The sequence below is a fragment of the Triturus cristatus genome, chromosome 7 (genome assembly GCF_964204655.1).
Source record: "Triturus cristatus chromosome 7, aTriCri1.1, whole genome shotgun sequence".
In the NCBI taxonomy this organism is placed as follows: Eukaryota; Metazoa; Chordata; class Amphibia; order Caudata; family Salamandridae; genus Triturus; species Triturus cristatus.
In genome coordinates, this window is record NC_140590.1 from 1751547242 (window position 1) to 1751568412 (window position 21171).

Sequence of the window (21171 nt, forward strand, 5' to 3'; positions counted from 1 at the left end):
GGAAGGAGTCTAGAAGAAAGATGAGAGGTGGATGGAGTTTAGAAGAAAGATGAGAGGTCGGTGGAGTCTAAAAGAGAAATGAGAGGTGGATGGAGTCTAGAAGACAGATGAGAGGTGGATGGAGCCTAGAAGAAAGCTAAGTGGTGGATGGGTCCTAGCACAAAGATGACAGTGTCCTCCCCGTAGACTCATTTATAGCTTCTCTACATTGCACAAAAGTCATGTGATGTATACAGCCAACAAATACCCTATATTTAACAATTGTTTGTTATTTGGAACTGAAATATTACTACCCAATGATAGACGAGATGTAAATCATCACAGCACATGAAACAGGAGGCATGGTCTCTTCTTCTGCAGCTTAAATTGTGAAAACAAAGAATTAAACACTGTTACCATGTCTTATTCACCATTTAATGCTACGTTTTTCCAATGTTTAATTTGCACAAAATGAAGAGCGCCGGAAAACACAGGTAAAAATTAAGCAATGCTAATTTCTCGTAATATAGTGAAATATAACTGTCACAGATTTATGTTATTCCACAGTTTTTGTTACCAATTGTGATTGATTGTGTAAACTGTGTGGTTGTCCACTGCCTAGTCCGAAGCCTACTTGTGTAGGCTACTTGTGTGGGTGGTGTCTGGTTACAAGGTTCTCTACCCCAATGCTTCCATCTGGGTGGGTGGACAGGAGTGAGTCGTACAAGGAGATGCGATTTACGACCAGACATCAGTGTATTGTAGTGAAACACCAATGGAACCAGGTGCAAGTCTCTGCCCTCTTCTTCATGAATGGTGGATGGTGTTTGCTATTATGCCATGGAACTCCCTCCCAACATCCTATGACAGGCTGTACCCGGAGAGAGCAGGGCCTCTTTAATCATACTTAAAAATCACTACAAAGTGGCAGCACTTTCTAATCTCTTCTCCAGTACATTTTATTTGCTACTGGGCTTGTTACGTCTGGTGCTACCCAAGACTTTTTTATTTACTAAAATTATTTATAGTACACGCAACAGGGCTTCGGACCGCCCTCTTCATCCACTGGTCTGATGTTGTGTCATCCACATTTTTCTTCAGCCTATTGCAGTACATAGGATGGGTCAATGAGTCAGCCCACTCCCGCCATTGGATAACTCCACTGTGAGAGACCGCATTCTGTTCTTGACATTTAACGCTCAATTTAATCACAGGGCACTGGACCACACAATTGGACCTGTATATTTACAGCTCTCTTTTCCACCAGTGACGGAGGAGTTACCGAATTGTACAGACGAGAACATTTCGCCTCTTTCGGACCCTCATCCCTTTGCATTGAGACCGGGATTTATTGATACCAATCCTGCCCTATAGCAAGCAGGAGAGGCCCTGAGGGAGGAGTCCTCTTTCACCAGTGAGCCACTGATGCACGTGCGATCTCGCCAGAAACCAGGAGGTGGCGCTCTTCTACCACTTATGGCCACCTTCCCTGTAAGATGAAGGATGCAAGCTGTGTTAGATGCAAAGATTTTAAATAGGTCATCGTGTGGGCAGCTCTCCGCGCCAGACAGGATGTAGGAGCGGGCAGCTGGGGCGCTTTTCAAGCTTTGTTGCGGTTTTGCTGATTTTGGCTTAAGGTCTGTAGCTGCCACTTTCATGCAGGTACTCATAAAGAATTCATATCGGTTCCTACCTGTTAGAACTGGGGGTCTCTAGTTGGCTGAGGTAGGTACCTTAGTTAGGCCAACAATCACTTGTAGGTTCTTGTGGTATTATTGAGCAATTCACGATGATCTAATGCAGTCCTAATGCAGTTCGTAATGCAAGAATAACGCAGTTTGTAATGCAAGAATAATGCAGTTGGTAATGCAAGAAAAAAGCGGTTCGTAATGCAAGAATCAGGCAGTTCGTAACGCAAGAATCAGGCAGTTCATAATGCAAGAATAATGCGATTCGTAATGCAAGAATCAGGGAGTTCGTAATGCAAGAATCAGGCATTTCGTAATGCAAGAATAATGCGGTCCGTAATGCAAGAATAATGCAGTTTTTCATGCAGGGAATAATGCTATAAGCCAATCTGCGCGGTCAACTCGGGCACCACTAGGCCCCAATAGCAGAGACAACCGTTGTACGCTTAAAGAGGTGGCTCAGTACAGCTGGGCAGTTACTGGCTGCTCGGGGACTCAGCGCATCTAATGCGGTGCAGCAGGAGAGAGATCGGAGCACTCATGTACTCCTCCTGCACGCCTACCCTGGCCACACACGCTTGCAGCTCCCGAACGGAGTCCAAGGCTTACCTGGGGGGTGCGCTACCTCCCTCTCTCTCTCCGCTCGTTGGATGTCCTCCTGGGGGGCCCTGATGAAGTTGCAGCTCTGTTGCTAGGCGATGCTGAAGCCGGATGGGTTACGGAGCCGACTTCTCCTTCGTTGACGATCTTTGGGCAGATTCCTCTTGGCGAACAATCAATCACGATCCCTTTCACCTTGCAGCTTCCTTAGCTTCAAGAAATCCTTTAGCACGTTGCGACTCAGGCCGGCGGCGGCGATCCTCACTCACAGCCTCAGTTACGATGTCGGCTCGAGCCACAAACAGCAATGCAGCAGCATGGACGATGTTTCACGCTGCGGGGGTAATGCGGTCACGGACCACCTCATAAACAGCACCACAGACCACATGGCAGTCTCAGGCATGCAAAAGCACATGCACCAAGTGTCGCTGAGACACGGTTGGAAACTTTGATGTTCCTGAGTTTCCACAACAGGGGACCAGCTCTCCTCGGGCCCTTGGAGACAAGTTACTTCAGGACACAGCAAACAGCAGAGTCCTCTCGAGCAGGGGGACACAGCACACAGCAAAGTCCCTTGTCCTCTCCTTAGTCAAATCAGCAAACTGCAGGCCAGCCCCAAACACACAGCAAGGGCCGTCCTTCTCTTCAGTCTCTTCAGCTGTTCTCCTTTTGGCAGACGTTCCCCTTGATCACGAAGTAGTTTCAATCCTCTTTCAGTCTGGATTTCAGTTTTGAGTTCAGGGGTTTCAGCTCTAACATTTATACCCCAAAATGCCTTTGAAGTCTTTGTGTTCAGGGGGCTCTGAGCCCGGTCCAAACCAGTTCTGGGTGTCTTCCTGCCAGTGCACACCTTCTTTCTTTGATAGTGAGAGTCTGGGCCTCAGACACTCTGCAGGAGGTGGAGCCATTCTTTTGTGGCAGCAACACAGGCCTATTTGCATCAAAGGGGCTACTCTTCCCACTACACCAACTGCAGGTCAGCCTGTGCTGCCTCACCTACTCCTCCCTGGTGTCAGGACACTCCCCAGACCCTGTCACATCCAAACCCAGACAGTCAATGCACAATCAGGCAGAGACACACAGGATGGTAGGACAAGAAACCAGCCACTTCTAAAAGTGTGGTTTCTAAACTTACAATTTAAAAACCATCTTCGTAGAAAGATGTGTTATTAAATTCTGAATTCAGGCACACTAAACTTCATCTCTCCATGTTATGCCTATGAGAAGATATGCTGGAACCATGGGACCCAGCATGGGTAAGATGGCCTTGCAACAGTGAAAAACGAATTAGGCAGTATTTCACTGTCAGGACATGGTACATACCTCAGTACATGTCATACCTTTCACATACACTGCACCCTGCCCAGGGGGGTACCTTGGGCCTACTATAGGGGTTTCTGATGTTCATAAAAACGGAAGGGTTAGGCCTAGCAAGTGGGTGCACTTGTCAGGACAACAAGGCAGTTAACAAACTTTGTGAAGGCACTGCAGTGGCAGGCCTGAGATCTCTATTTAGGGCTAGTTATGTGGGTGGCACAATTAGTGCTGCAGGCCTACTAGTAGCATTTGCATTACCAGCCCTGGCACACATAGTGCACTTTACGAGGGAATTTACTAGTAAGACAAACATGCCAATTATGTACAACCAATTACCATAACACTTTATACAGGGAGCACTTGCACTTTGACACTGATCAGCAGTGGCAAAGTGCCCAAAGCATTTAAGTCAGCAACACAATGTCAGAAAAAGGTCTAGGAGGAAGGCAAAAAGTTTAAGGAACTTTAGCCAAAAAGGGCCAAGTCCAACACAACCCCCTCCCAGCCTAAAGCCAGGGTAGGCAAATCAACTACCTTGATGGAATCCCCTGCTTGGGGCGATTGAATCCGGATGCGGGCCCGCCACCGTAGGGACACCCTCCCGTTCTATGCCTTCCTGACCCCAGGGGGTTCCCTCGGTTACAACTCCCTGGGCCAACTAAGCTACTCCACTGATACTTCCCGGCAGTCTGGGGCCCTCTAGGGATGCTTGTCCCTTGCAAACTCCCACCTGGAGGGGTACCCCTGGAAGACCCAGCAGCCAGGGCACTATTTGCAGTTTTTCTGCCCTTCAGGTTAGAGGCGGGGTTACCCTGGTGACTTCTAGGGAACCCAGCCCTTCTGGCTGGGCCCTGACCCACGGGTTCTCCTACTGAGGAATACATCCCCCTCTCAACCTTCCATCTAGAATCCTGGGCCTGCCACTTAGGAATGGCATCAACAAACTTCAGGACCATGGGCGCTCTGGTTACAGGCACCCCACTATCTCTTGACGCTCGGGGTTCTTGCTCGCACAGCTGGCAAGTAGGCTCTAGACCTCCAACCGGGTGCTCTCCTAAGGAACCCTCCAGTCTCTGGGGTGGGGCTGCGGACCCCGAGGGACGCTGCTTACACTCCCTCCCTCTCCTTTGAGACAGGGTGCTAGCCTACACGCCCCCCCACTACTCTGGGACCTGACTGCGCCACTCTGCTCTTCTTCCCGGGACCAGAAAATCTCTGAGTCGCGGCTGGAATTCCCCCTTAGTGTCTCTTCAGACCCTCTGTCCCTTGACCAGAGGTCTGTCTCTGGTGCAAGCTCCTGGGAATCAAAGAGCTCGCACTCTAAGAGGTGTTGGCGCAACTCTGGAAAATAATTCCTGAGCCAGGGCCACCTGGGGCCAAAATTGAGCAATCCCTTGAAATCATTCGCCAGGCTAACCATCACCCAATCATCCAGTGCACGCATGTATGCATTCACACCCTCACCCCAAGGACTGGATTCCAGCTTCTTGAAGTTCCTGAATTTTTGCCTGTACTGTTCAGGAGTGAACCCATACCCGAGGCATAAAGCCTCCTTCATGTTAGCATAGGTCAGGGTTCCCGCCCTCTCTAAAGGTGGTAAAACATCCCTCCCAGAAGCCTCAAAGTGTTTCCTCAGACCCTCCCCCCAATGCTTCTCAGGCACCTCATTCATCCTTAATGCGATCTTATATGCTGTGAACCACGCATAAATATCATCACCCCTTTGCTAATCTCACACTAAGTCTTTGGGAATGTACACCTTACCCGCTGGCACTGGCTGTGCGCTGCCACCATTTGAACTGGACTCCACCTGTTTAGCCTTAATGTCCAGTTCCCTTATGCTTAACTCATGAGCTAAGAGAATCGTCTTCTCTTTCATGGTGAGAGCGTTCTTGCTCTCCTCTGCTCGCTTTTCACTTTCAATGAGCAGCTTTTTCTCCTCTGCTTGAGCCTTAAGTTTTAAAACCTCCAACTCATGCTCTCTGACCCTTTGCTTTTCCTCCAGCCCCTCTGGGGAAAAGCGCCTCCCTGAATGGTTACTACCAGCCCCTGAGGCTGGTCCTCCCACCGGCAAATCCTGTGGACCAAATCCATTCCCTGGGTCATCCTCATCCACCTCAGCATCACCTCTCTCCTGAGCCTCTTTGGCTTCCCACCAGGCCCTCAAGGCTGTTTGCATCTCCTCCTTCTTGGCACTACTTTTCATGGGACATCCCAAAGCTCTGCAGAATTGCCTCAATTGATCAACTTTGTAGGTAAGCAATGCCTCAATGTCGAATTCCAATTCTGCAGCCTCGCTGGCTACTTGACTCCTTTGAGACATGATGTGTGGCTTAAAGGTCGCTCAAAAATAGAACCAAAAATCAAAAACACAATATGTGGTTGCGTCGTGGTCTGCGCTAAAACTAGTGATGTACACCAGTCACTGTGAGTCAATTGCAAATATACATTCAAATCCCCAACCGCTGACCACCAATGTTAGAATTAGAGGTCTCTAGTTGGCTGAGGTAGGTACCTTAGTCCAAATAGGGACCCTTGCTTCTAGTCATGGAAAGGAGGGACACACTCTCAGATAACCCCTGCTCACCCCCCGGTAGCTTGGCACGAGCAGCCAGGCTTATCCCCAAGGCAATGTGTAAAGTTTTTGCAACTACACTCCCAGTAACACAGTGATAACACCAGAAATGGACACCACACTGGTTTTATAAAAATAGCGGTATCTTTATCAAAAGGAATACGATGAGACCAAACGATAGAAATGCAACATATGCGTATTTGTAATATTTCACTTTGCCGGTTATTAGGCCAACAATCACTTGTATGTTCTTGCGGTATTAATGAGCAATTCAGGATGATCTAATGCAGTCCTAATGCAATGCTATGCAGTTCGTAATGCAGTTCGTAATGTAGTAATAAGACTGTCCTTCATGCAAGTACTAATGCAGTTCGTAACGCAAGAATAATACAGTTCGTAATGCAAGAATAATGCGGTTCATAATACAAGAATCAGGCAGTTCGTAATGCAAGGAATAATGTAGTTCGTAATGCAAGAATAAGGCAGTTCGTAATGCAAGAATCAGGCTGTTCATAATGCAAGAATAATGTGGCTCGTAATGCAAGAATAATGTAGTTCGTAATGCAGCAATAATGAGGTTCGTAATGCAAGAATCAGGCAGTTCGCAATGCAAGAATCAGGCAGTTCGTAATGCAAGAATAATGTGGTTCGTAATGCAAGAATCAGGCAGTTCATAATGCAGGGAATAATGTAGTTCGGGGCAAGTTCAACACTATCACAATGGAGAAAATAATAAATGATGTTATGTGTCTAAAAATGTTCTGAGAGTGTCCCATCTGCTGTCAACCCACATGTAAACTTTGTCAGTGTGCAATTTGTAAAATAGTAGGTGCTGAGGACTCTTACTTTTCTTCTCACAAACATGACACCGAATACCAGTTGTGACTTGTCTTGATTCCATCATATGTATTTTTCCTCCAACACCATTCAATCCCTGCCTTTTTACCTCACCCTTCGAAGGTTCCTTTTCAGTCTTGCTTTATCCCTTTGTCACTCTTTTCCCGTCTGTATCTTTCTCCTATTTTCCTGCTTTTCTGAAGTTCCCTCTTTTGTTCTTCTTCCACGTCAGAGTGTGATGAAGAAAAAGTAAGTCCCAGGACCTAAACACGAGCGACGGTGGTTTCCACCTGCAACCACCGGTTCAAATTAACCACTGGCCTTTCTCAAGTTTTTATTGGAACCTTTCTTTCTCTAATTGTGTATTACAAATAAAACTGTCCTTTCAACATCACCTCTCCTAGACCTGATCTAAAACATTCAAGTAGCTGTATGACCTGCACACATTGCTACCACAGGAAAAAATGTTTAACGTTTGTCAACCTTCAACTCATGATGTTTCGGGGATGTTGGCCTCCAGATGTGACAATGAGGATACAACCTTCACCCGTACACAAAGCCTGCTACCTCTCCCATCTCACCGGAAAAAATCTCTTTGAAACAAAGACCCAATGTCAACTACAAGGTAGACCTCTTGTGCCACAGACTGGCAAAAAGGGGTGTCCACCCTGCACCGGTTTCCACCCAGTGTCCCGACCCAGACACCCAACCCCAAACAGCCACATACAATAGGGGCACCATATGTCCGTTGGCGGCAAGACATCACCACCCAAATGGCCTAGGGAAGAGGAAAATGCCTCGTTAGAGGTTTCCTCTGTAGGCAAGAGCTGTGATGAAGAGAGCCGGAGATCTTCTTGAACATCTTGGGTGCAATCAATCAAAACCTTTAAAAATATTCTTCTCCTCTGGGCTTCCTCCCATGGATAAGATTTTGGATTCACAAAAATCTCAGGCTAATTCTGGAGATTTATGACAGGAGTCCCACTCTTTCACTATACTTAGTAATTTGGATTATTCACTAGACGGACAACCCTCCTGACTAAGGAGCCCATTTATCTGGCAGTTCATGACGCACCACGGCGGACGGGAAATGGGCTATGTTTGCCCATTGTAATATGGCAGGCGTGAGGACCGCTACTGGAGTGCGGAAAATGACATTTTCTGCCAGCACTGCGGATGTGCCTCCACCCGCCATCCTAATGAACTCCCTAGTGTGGTGGTGTGGGGAGGAGCTGAGGTGTTTTAAGGCAGAAGGGATGCCACAAAGTGATTCTGGTGAGTGAGGGACAGAGTGCAGTGAAAAGTGCAAGATAAGATAAAACTATCTCAAGGGCTCAAATAATTGTATTCGGTAGTGTCCTTGGATAGAGTTAAAAAAGCAGAGGACAGGGGGTTCAAAATAAATATACCCCCTTAAAGGTCGACATGTTTCTGTCTTACATAGACCCCAAACGGAGTTCTTAGGCATTCATCAGGACCAAAATATATGGACAAGTTATTCTGTACAGATGTACAGATGTATACCACACTCATATATAATGTAATACGATGGCTATAATGGCCGTTTCAAAAGTAGGTACCCAACGTATGGGTCATTTATCCGCCATCTCCATCCGTGGAAGGAGACAGGCTTGTATTCTCTATAGCCACAAGGTACCCTTGAGCCACTTTGGCTCACTGAACACAGTCCTCAACTGAGTGTACTGTGAAGAAAAGGGTCCTTAGGCACAGGGAGATCCAGTGAGATCAATAATGCAGAACACATGCAAAGAGGAAGTAACACAGAGAAATAAAGATATTTCTCTTCTTTACACCAACTTCAAGTAGGGGTGCCATTCTTGTGCAAACCCCTACTTACTGACTTTAGTAAATGTGGGCTTGCATTAAAAGACATGGGTGGATGCTTGGAAACCCCCATGCTCCATCAATGTTACACCTCCTCTAAGCAAAGTAACGCAAGGCAGTGATACACTGCATTACTTTTCTTTTTCCTGTTTTATTTTACATAATCATGCAAAGCCACATAAATCAAGATTTGCGTGGCTTTGTAAATACCAAAAGAGATTTTGCATCTCAGCAGCAACCACAAACTCATAGTAAAGAGTTTTCAATTGTCCCTGTCACATGTATAATTGTCAAGTTGCTAATGGCTCTTCTTCAGGGTGCAAGGCATATGTTAGATAACTTGTGTCTTTTCTCATTTCAGCTGCAATCTTTGTGTAAAAAACGTTGTATGTAAGGACTATTACAGTTACATTATTAGACAGCTGCAAAGCACCAGCGGCATTAACATCCTTGTGATAAGGATGATCAGTGAGGTACAGGCAGAGATTGTCCTCCAGACTGCAAAACGTCAACCAAGGGTGACTATCAGTGCACTGGGAAACTACAGAATAACCTAGAAACCAACAATCACACCACTGATAACTGCCAATATTAAAGTGCAAGACACAGGCAGCCAGGGGGGCTTCAACAAGCATTGAAGCACTAACCTTCCACTTCCCTTGCGTGAACAAGGTGGGTGGATTTACGTAGAACATTTATTTAGTTATTATGGGGTTTGTTCTACAGTTCTAACAAGCTTTCTGTAACTATATGTTGTTTGATAAATCCCACAGTAAAAGTATCCATCTAGACCCCTCAGAGTGAAAGAAATGGCCCGGAGTGTATCAGTTACATTCAAGATATGTACATAAGGTAAGGAGAGAGGAAATGTAGCAAGAATAAGAGGACTTCTGACCTCTCAGTTCATCTTCACGTCTGTCTTCTGGTTTCTTCCTTCCCATGAACTGCAGAGCTGTGTATCCCTCCTCGTCCTCTGGATTCCTTCTCCCCTGGAACTGCAGAGCTGTGTATCCCTCCTCATCCTCTGGATTCCTTCTCCCCTGGAACTGCAGAGCTGTGTATCCCTCCTCGTCCTCTGGTTTCCTTCTCCCCTGGAATTGCAGAGCTGTATATCCCTCCTCGTCCTCTGGTTTCCTCCGCTCCGTGTGTTGCAGAGCTGTGTATCCCTCCTCATCCTCCATTATTGAACTTCTAAAACTGGGCTTCTGTGCAGACAGGATGAGCCCTGAATGTCAGCTCTCTGAGCTGGTTGGCCAAGTCATTGTTGCTGCTTGAGCTCTGCACAGGAACCAGGAAACCACTGGTCATCGGACAGAAGGTGTCAGATTGTGAAGAGCTGCCCACAAGCCACAGAACAACAACTGAGAGAGATCAAGCGATGGAAGTTTCAAACCTGGACTATTCATGTTTTAAGTGGTACCTGGTGTAACTGTGCACCCAGACCACGTAGAAGTTCTCCTGCATAGTAATTCCCAAAGGATGAGGAGCATTGGGTACCAAATGATCCCTATTATATCTGGATGTTTCAGAATGTGTGAAGAATAGAGTTCACGGTGTGAGTATAGCTGAGACTGCTTTCGATATGGGTATCATGGAAAATCCCACCATCTCTGAAGAAAATGCAAAATTGAGAGGAAAACCCAATAGTTTATTGTCCTCAACCACGCGGATTTATGACTTCTTTCCGGAATCGCAGGATCTTCTGATCTCTCCCAACTCTAATTCATGCCCTTAGTCTTTTTATAGCTTACAGTTTTTCTTTGTAATGTTTTGCAAACCATTCACTCCAACACAAATTTACTTGCATAAACATCTGGCACATAAGGTTGAAAAGCTGTAATTAGCAGCTGAACGTCCTGTATTTTTTAAACCAAAAGCCATTAAAAAACTCCTCAAATGGACAACTGTACAACATTGAATTAAATTCGGACCCTGGCCCACTACTAAGGACAGATTGCAGAGAAAGTCTTCTTTTATCCAAGAAGGGAGCAGTAAAATACTGTTGCGAGTAATACAATATGAATCCTGCACTCCTTCTGGACGCTATCACCTTAAAAGTGATTTTAAAGTTATCAGGAACCAGGGACTAGTCAGCTGTCTAGTTCACAGACACACAACAGAGTGTAAAGTTCCGAAATGGTCTACCTTTCACTATGTCTGGGCTGAGTGAAAAGGATTCTCTTCAGAAGAGTAGATATGCAGAGGATAAAGAGGAGATGTTTTACGTAGCAAATGTAAAACAAAATTACATTTTGATAGTTACATTAAAAGATACGCTGTGGGTTTCTAAAACCCGTACAAGGAAGCAGAGCTTACCTTTCAGAAGCCTGAGCCATATGTCCCATTCCAGCCCATACTTTTCCCTGTACCCTTACCACCATCTAACAGATTCCACGCTGGTGAGGATTGCGTCACCCATCACTTGTCACACTTGTGATGGAGGAAGCGCTGGGAGGTAAAGCTTAAATTCCTTCCCTCATACTCCATACAGGAGGGATGCAGGTCAGATAAAGTCTGCTCATATTTCATATAAAAACTACTTGGGGTTTGGACCAGCTAAACCCTACTGCTATAGACCAGAAGCACAGAAGAACACGAAAAATGTCTAATAGAGAAATCATAACCACATCACTTAAAAGTTCTAAGATAAAATTAAATTGCTATATGGTGCTAGTGTTCTACAACATTATTGAGGGAAGAATATCAACTACCACTGTATATACATTGACAACATAAATATCTCCATGGTACAAAGATATGGAGGAGCCATTCCTTTGTGGCAGCAGCACAGGCATCTTCGCATCAAAGGGGCTACTCTTCCCACTACACCAAATGCAGGTCAGCCTGTGCTGTCTCACCTACTCCTCCCTGGTGTCAGGACACTCCCCAGACCATGTCACATCCAAACCCAGACAGTCAATACACAACCATGCAGAGACACACAGGATGGTAGGACAAGAAACCAGCCACTTCTAAAAGTGGGGTTTCTAAACATAAAATTTAAAACCCATCTTCGTAGAAAGATGTGTTATTAAATTCTGAAATTTAGGCACACTAAACTTCATCTCTCCATGTTATGCCTATGAGAAGATATGCTGGAACCATGGGACCCAGCATTCCCCATTCTGTCCTATGGGCAAGATGGCCTTGCAACAGTGAAAAACGATTTTGGCAGTATTTCACTGTCAGGACATGGTACACACCTCAGTACATGTCCTACCTTTCACATACACTGCACCCTGCCCAGGGGGGTACCTTGGGCCTACTATAGGGGTTTCTGACGTGCATAAAAATGGAAGGGTAAGGCCTGGCAAGTGGGTGCACTTGTCAGGACAACAAGGCAGTTAGCAAACTGCGTGTAGGCACTGCAGTGGCAGGCCTGAGATCTCTTTCTAGGGCTACTTATGCGGGTGGCACAATTAGTGCTACAGGCCCACTAGTAGCATTTGCATTACTAGCCCTGGCACCCATGGTGAACTTTACTTGGGACTTTATTAGTAAGACAAACATGCCAATTATGGACAACCAATTACCCTAACACTTTATACAGGGAATACTTGCAACACAATGTCAGAAAAAGGTCTAGGAGGAAGGCAAAAAGTTTAAGGAACTTTAGCCAAAAAGGGCCAAGTCCAACACAACCCCCTCCCAGCCTAAAACCAGGGTAGGCAAATCAACTACCTTGATGGAATACCCTGCTTGGGGCGATTGAATCCGGGTGCGGGCCCGCCACCGCAGGGACACCCTCCCGTTCTATGCCTTCCTGACCCCAGGGGGTTCCCTCGGTTACAACTCCCTGGGCCAACTAAGCTACTCCACTGATACTTCCCGGCAGTCTGGGGCCCTCTAGGGATGCTTGTCCCTTGCCAACTCCCACCTGGAGGGGTACCCCTGGAAGACCCAGCAGCCAGGGCACTATTTACAGTTTTTTCTGCCCTTCAGGTTAGGGACGGGGTTACCCTGGTAACTTCTAGGGGACCCAGCCCTTCTGGCTGGGTCCTGACCCACGGGTTCTCCTACTCTCAACCTTCCATCTAGACTCCTGAGCCTGCCACTTAGGAATGGCACCATCAAACTTCAGGACCATGGGAGCTCTGGTTACAGACGCCCCATGACCTCTCGGGGTTCTTGCTCGTACAGCTGGCAAGTAGGCTCTAGACCTCCAACCGGGTGCTCTCCTAAGGAACCCTCCAGTCTCTGGGGTGGGGAGCTGTTTGCATCTCCTCCTTCTTGGCGGTACTTTTCATGGGACATCCCAAAGCTCTGCAGGATTGCCTCAATTGATCAACTTTGTAGGTAAGCAATACCTCAATATCGAATTCCAATTCTGCAGCCTCACTGGCTACTTGACTCCTTTGAGACATGATGTGTGACTTAAAGGTCGCTCAAAAATAGAATCAAAAACACAATATGTGGTTGTGTCATGGTCTGCGCTAAAACTAGTGATGTACACCAGTCACTGTGAGTCAATTGCAAATATACGTTCAAATCCCCAACCGCTGACCACCAATGTTAGAATTAGGGGTCTCTAGTTGGCTGAGGTAGGTACCTTAGTCCAAATCGGGACCCTTGCTTCTAGTCAGGGAAAGAAGGGACACACTCTCAGCTAACCCCCTGCTCACCCCCCGGTAGCTTGGCACGAGCAGACAGGCTTATCTCCAAGGCAATGTGTAAAGTATTTGCAACCACACTCCCAGTAACACAGTGATAACACCAGAAATGGACACCACACTGGTTTTATAAAAATAGCGGTATCTTTATCAAAAGGAATACGATGAGACCAAATGATAGAAATCCAACATATGCGTATTCATAATATTTCACTTTGCCGGTTATTAGGCCAACAATCACTTGTAGGTTCTTGCGGTAATAATGAGCAATTCAGGATGATCTAATGCAGTCCTAATGCAATGCTATGCAGTTCATAATGCAGTTCGTAATGTAGTAATAAGACAGTCCTTCATGCAAGTACTAATGCAGTTCGTAACACAGGAATATCGCAGTTCGTAATGCAAGAATAATGCAGTTCGTAATGCAAGAATAATGCGGTTCATAATGCAAGAATTAGGCAGTTCGCAATGCAAGGAATAATGTAGTTTGTAATGCAAGAATAAGGCAGTTCATAATGCAAGAATCAGGCAGTTCGTAATGCAAGAATAATGTGGCTCGTAATGCAACAACAATGAGGTTCGTAATGCAAGAATCAGGCAGTTCGTAATGCAAGAATCAGGCGGTTCGTATGCGAGAATAATGCGCTTCGTAATGCAAGAATCAGGCAGTTCATAATGCAAGGAATAATGTAGTTCGGGCCAAGTTCAACACTATCACAATGGAGAAAATAATAAATGACGTTATGTGTCTAAAAATGTTCTGAGAGTGTCCCATCTGCTGTCAACCCAAATGTAAACTTTGTCAGTGTGCAATTTGTAAAATAATAGGTGCTGAGGACTCTTACTTTTCTTCTCACAAACATGACACCGAATACCAGTTGTGACTTGTCTTGATTCCATCATATGTATTTTTCCTCCTCCACCTTTCAATCCCTGCCTTTTTACCTCACCCTTCGAAGGTTCATTTTCATTCTTGCTTTATCCCTTTGTCACTCTTTTCCCGTCTGTATCTTTCTCCTTTTTTCCTGCTTTTCTGAAGTTCCCTCTTTTGTTCTTCTTCCACGTCAGAGTCTGATGAGGAAAAAGTAAGTCCCAGGGCCTAAACACGAGCGACGGTGGTTTCCACCTACAACCACCGGCTCAAATTAAGCACTGGCCTTTCTCAAGTTTTTATTGGAACCTTTCTTTCTCTAATTGTGTATTACAAATAAAACTGTCCTTTCAACATCACCTCTCCTAGACCTGAGCTAAAACATTCAAGTAGCTGTATGACCTGCACACATTGCTACCACAGGAAAAAATGTTTAACGTTTATCAACCTTCAACACATGATGTTTCGGGGATGTTGGCCTCCAGATGTGACAATGAGGATTGAACCTTCACCCGTACACAAAGCCTGCTACCTCTCCCATCTCACCGGAAAAAAAATCTTTGAAACAAAGACCCAATGTCAACTACAAGGTAGACCTCTTGTGCCACAGACTGGCATAAAGGGGTGTCCACCTTGCACCGGTTTCCACCCAGTGTCCCTGCCCAGACACACAACCCCAAACAGCCACACACAATAGGGGCACCATATGTCCATTGGCGGCAAGACATCACCACCCAAATGGCCTAGGGGAGAGGAAAATGCCTCGTTAGAGGTTTCCTCTGTAGCCAAGAGCTGTAATGAAGACAGCCGGGAGATCTTCTTGAGCATCTTCGGTACAATCAATCAAACCCTTTAAAAATATTTTGGATTCACAAAAATCTCAGGCTAATTCTGGAGATTTATGACAGGAGTCCCACTATTTCACTATACTTAGTAATTCGTATTATTCACTAGACGGACAACCCTCCTGACTAAGGAGCCCATTTATCTGGCAGTTTATGACGCACCACGGCGGTCGGGAAATGGGCTATGTTTGCCCATTGTAATATGGCAGCCGCGAGGACCACCACTGGAGTGCGGAAAATGACATTTTCTGTCAGCACTGCGAATGTGCCTCCGCCCTCCATCCTAATGAGCTCCCTAGTGTGGTGGTGTGGGGAGGAGCTGAGGTGTTTTAAGGCAGAAGGGATGCCACAAAGTGATTCTGGTGAGTGAGGGGCAGAGTGCAGTGAAAAGTGCAAGAAAAGATAAAACTATCTCAATGGCTCAAATAATTTTATTCGGTAGTGTCCTTGGATAGAGTTAAAAAAAGCAGAGGACAGGGGCTTCAAAACAAATATACCCCCTTATAGGTCAACATGTTTCTGTCTTACGTAGACCCCAAATGGAGTTCTTAGGCATTCATCAGGACCAAAATATATGTACAAGTTACTCTGTACAGATGTATACCACACTCATATATAATGTAATAAGATGGCTATACTGGCCGTTTCAAAAGTAGGCACCCAACGTATGGGTCATTTATCCGCCATCTCCATTCGTGGAAGGAGACAGGCTTGTATTCTCTATAGCCACAAGGTACCCTTCAGCCACTTCGGCTCACTGAACACAGTCCTCAACCGAGTGTACTGTGAAGAAAAGGGTCCTTAGGCACAGGGAGATCCAGTGAGATCAATAATGCAGAACACACGCAAAGAGGAAGTAACACAGAGAAATAAAGATATTTCTCCACTTTACACCAGCTTCAAGTAGGGGTGCCATTCTTGTGCAAACCCATACTTACTGACTTTAGTAAATGACATGGGTGGATGCATGGGAACACCCATGCTCCATCAATGTTACACCTCCTCTAAGCAAAGTAACGCAAGGCAGTGCATTACTTTTCTTTTTCCTGTTTTATTTTACATAATCATGCAAAGCCACATAAATCAAGATTTTCGTGGCTTTGTAAATACCAAAAGAGATTTTGCATCTCAGCTGCAACCCCAACCACAAACTCATAGTAAAGAGTTTTCAATTGTCCCTGTCACATGTATAATTGTCAAGTTGCTAATGGCTCTTCTTCAGGGTACAAGGCATATGTTAGATAACTTGTGTCTTTGCTCCTTTCAGCTGCAATCTTTGCGTAAAAAACGTTGTATGTAAGGACTATTACAGTTACATTATTAGACAGCTGCAAAGCACCAGCGGCATTAACATCCTTGTGATAAGGATGATCAGTGAGGTACAGGCAGAGATTGTCCTCCAGACTGCAAAACGTCAACCAAGGGTGACTATCAGTGCACTGGGAAACTACAGAATAACCCAGAAATCAACAATCACACCACTGATAACTGCCAATATTAAAGTGCAAGACACAGGCAGCCAGGGGGGCTTCAACAAGCATTGAAGCACTAACCTTCCACTTCCCTTGCGTGAGCAAGGTGGGTGGGTTTAGGTAGAACATTTATTTAGTTATTTAGGGGTTTGTTCTACAGTTCTAACAAGCTTTCTGTAACTATATGTTGTTTGATAAATCCCACAGTAAAAGTATCCATCTAGACCCCTCAGAGTGTAAGAAATGGCCCGGAGTGTATCAGTTACATTCAAGATATGTACATATGGTAAGGAGAGAGGAAATGTAGCAAGAATAAGAGGACTTCTGACCTCTCAGTTCATCTTCACGTCTATCTTTTGGTTTCTTCCTTCCCATGAACTGCAGAGTTGTGTATCCCTCCTCGTCCTCTGGATTCCTTCTCCCCTGGAACTGCAGAGCTGTGTATCCCTCCTCATCCTCCATTATTGAACTTCTAAAACTGGGCTTCTCTGCAGACAGGATGAGCCCTGAATGTCAGCTCTCTGAGCTGGTTGGCCAAGTCATTGTTGCTGCTTGAGCTCTGCACAGGAACCAGGAAACCACTGGCCATCGGACAGAAGGTGTCAGATTGTGAAGAGCTGCCCACAAGCCACAGAACAACAACTGAGAGAGATCAAGCGATGGAAGTTTCAAACCTGGACTATTCATGTTTTAAGTGGTACCTGGTGTAACTGTGCACCCAGACCACGTAGAAGTTCTCCTTCATAGTAATTCCCAAAGGATGAGGAGCCTTGGGTACCAGATGATCCCTATTATATCTGGATGTTTCAGAATGTGTGAAGAATAGAGTTCACGGTGTGAGTATAGCTGAGACTGCTTTCGATATGGGTATCATGGAAAATCCCACCATCTCTGAAGAAAATGCAAAATAGTTTATTGTCCTCAACCACGCGGATTTATGACTTCTTTCCGGAATCGCAGGATCTTCTGATCTCTCCCAACTCTAATTCATGCCCTTAGTCTTTTTATGGCTTACAGTTTCTCTTTGTAATGTTTTGCAAACCATTCACTCCAACACAAATTTACTTGCATAAAACATCTGGCACATAAGGTTGAAAAGCTGTAATTAGCAGCTGAACGTCCTGTATTTTTTAAACCAAAAGCCATTAAAAAACTCCTCAAATGGGCAACTGCTCAACATTGAATTAAATTCGGACCCTGGCCCACTACTAAGGACAGATTGCAGAGAAAGTCGTCTTTTATCCAAGAAGGGGGCAGTAAAATACTGTTGCGAGTTATAAAATATGATATCCTGCACTCCTTCAGGACGCCATCACCTTAAAAGTGATTTTAAAGTTATCAGGAACCAGGGACTAGTCAGCTGTCTAGTTCACAGACACACAACAGATTGTAAAGTTCCAAAACGGTCTACCTTTCACTATGTCTGGGCTGAGTGAAAAGGATTCTCTTCAGAAGAGTAGATATGCAGAGGATAAAGAGGAGATGTTTTACGTAGCAAATGTAAAACAAAATTACATTTTGATAGTTACATTAAAAGATACGCTGTGGGTTCCTAAAACCAGTACAAGGAAGCAGAGCTTACCTTTCAAAAGCCTGAGCCATATGTCCCATTCCAGCCCGTACTTTTCCCTGTACCCTTACCACCATCTAACAGATTCCATACTGGTGAGGATTGCGTCACCCATCACTTGTCACACTTGTGATGGAGGAAGCGCTGGGAGGTAAAGCTTACATTCCTTCCATCATACTCCATACAGGAGGGATGCAGGTCAGATAAAGCCTGCTCATCTTTCGTATAAAAACTACTTGGGGTTTGGACTAGCTAAACCCTACTGCTATAGACCAGAAGCACAGAAGAACACGAAAAATGTCTAATAGAGAAATCATAACCACATCACTTAAAAGTTCTAAGATAAAATTAAATTGCTATATGGTGCTAGTGTTCTACAACAATATTGAGGGAAGAATATCAACTACTACTGTATGTACATTGACAACATAAATATCTCCATGGTACAAAGATATGGATTTGAGAAATGTAAATACATTTTCACCTTAAATACCTAACTTGATGATACACACATTTTCAAATATGTTGCAGGATTCCTTCTATAGAATCAACTATGGATAGTTGTGTTGATTATATTCTAAAGCAGAGATACAAAGTGCCTTATGTTTGTACTTTACTGTTCAACAGGAGTAAAAGACAAGATGTATATTATACATCACTGGTGCAGTAATTGATTTCCTCTATTAATTTGGTTTGCATTTAAGCAATAATGAATATTTTATTAATTATTGCCTCTTTTGATATGATCTTAGTGAAAGAGTAATTAGCTGCATCCCCTCTTGTGAAACCACAGAAACACAAATCCATGGTCCCAGGAAGCCCTGCATTGCTGAGGGGTACAACCCACCCTCGTCAGGTGTTCTCTGACCACTGTAGGTGGCAGGTAGGACCACATCGATTCCGCCGACTTGGACACATGGTCAAAAGTAATGAGATACTTTCTTATTGCTAGCACTAAGGACTTATAGGTGCTGGTGTTTAGAGACTTCCTAAAATGTATTGAAACCATGACTACAAGCAAATAAAAGTCAAGGTTTGCAAATATTTGTCAACTGCAACTATCAGAAGACATAGAGGCAAGATTATTGATCAACAGCAGATGAATGGTAAGTAGACATAATATTGATGTTTTAATATTGATATACATAAATATCGAGTTTAGTATATCGATAGTATTAAATATTGACATTATGTATATCGATGTTAAAAATATCGATTTTAAAGTGTTGTTAAAAATTTCGAAGTTTGTAATTTCAACTGTAAAAATATCGTTATGTTTAAATATCATTATTGTACTATATTTTAATGTATTTAAAGTTTGTTTTGAATATAATAATAGTTAGTTAATGTTATAAAAAATAAAATTTGTATAATATTTTTTACGAGCGGTATGTTGGGTTTATAGGGGATAAGGGTGGGGAGTGTTTTAAAATAATTAAATTAATTTTTAAATAAATTCGAAATTCAAAATTAGCTGCCATTTAATGCAGTTATATAAACTTTATAATATCAAATAATGTAGTTTTACATTTGTGTTGAAGCATTTGAGAAAATAATATAATTATTAATAACAGTTGTTCATTTCAGTTTTGTATTCTGAACATTTTTTATTTAGTTACATATACTGTAATAATGTTTTCACATTTTTTAATACATTTATAATTGTATACTTTGTAACAGTTCTTAAACAAATAATAATACATGTTAATTAATAGTATTAATATATATAATATTAATATTAATAATTAGTACATGGTTTAATTTTTATACATTGTTTATAAGGTTGACAGTTTTTAAATATTAAAGAAAAACATTACATGATTTTAATAAACTTATGTAACTTGTAAATATATGGAATTATACTAATAAATATTATATGTTTATTAATATTTATTATTATAATTTTACAATACTGGAAAAATGTTAAATACATTTAAACATATAAGTTATAAATTGTAGTATTTTAATCAAACATTTTAGTAATTTATATTTAATGCAATAACAATTTTTAAAACAAATACATTTATTTTATATGTTTAAAGCTGCCATATTTGTTTGGTGCTCCAATTTTGTAACCGCTCGCATTTGTTTTTTGGTTATTTAGAAAGGGGAAAAGCTTGCGGTTGGGAGCTGCGTCGCGTTGAAGAAGGTAAGATTACTTTTCTTTATTTTAACTATATTTTTATTTAAATTTGAAGGTAGTTAGGTTGTAGTTATTGTGTGTAGTGTTTGGTTTTTGGAGTTGTGGCATTTTTTGTGTGTAAATTAGGTTTTAGTGATTTATGTATTGTTATTTTTCGAGGCCTAGTTTAGATAATGTAAAATATGTTACAAGTATGTTTGAATATGGTGTGTATAATGTTTCTAATAGTGTTATATTGTGTATTATGTGTATATTTGTGTGTGTGGGCATGTGTGTGTGTTTTTTACAGGTTTTGGTCGATAGAAGTGGCGGTTACGAGAAGATTGCGTTTTTTTATTAAGGAAGTGTATATTAGTTTAAGTAAAACTTGTAAACTTGTAAACTTGGGGATTTATAGAGCGCAGTTGTTGCCCGAAGGCGTCCAAGCGCTAGGATAACCGTGACCTACAGAGACCAGGGAAGGGGAAAAAAAAAGACAACGGTTTAGCAGGCAGATGTGAAAAGGTGGGTCTTCAGTTGCTTGCGAAACATAGTAAGGTTCTGGGTGGCTCTAAGATGAAGTGGTAGAGCATTCCAGGCCTTAGCTGCGTTGTACATGAACGTCCTTCCGCCGGTTCTAGATCTTTTTTTTCTTGGGACTACTGCTAAGAGAGTCTGGCTGGAACGAAGACTACGATTTGGGATGTAATGAGTGATCAGATCACGGGTAATGATAGGTCCCATGTCCCAGAAGGCTTGATGGGCTATGCATAGCGCCTTGAACAGAACTCTCTGCCGGACCGGTAACCAATGGAGGCTAGTCAGTCCAGTCCTCACTGA

General features: G+C 43.6%; 1 protein-coding gene across 1 annotated transcript in view; it reads right to left on the reverse strand.

The window, feature by feature from the left end:
• LOC146812995 (killer cell lectin-like receptor subfamily B member 1B allele A) overlaps positions 1-10034 on the reverse strand; it is a 136711-nt gene extending 126677 nt beyond the window's left edge. Inside the window, exon 1 of the mRNA XM_085614664.1 lies at positions 9737-10034. Within this exon, the coding sequence (XP_085470790.1) occupies positions 9737-10022 (286 nt within the window). The 5' untranslated portion in view covers positions 10023-10034. The remainder of the gene's footprint in view (positions 1-9736) is intronic.
• Positions 10035-21171: the final 11137 nt, after the last annotated feature.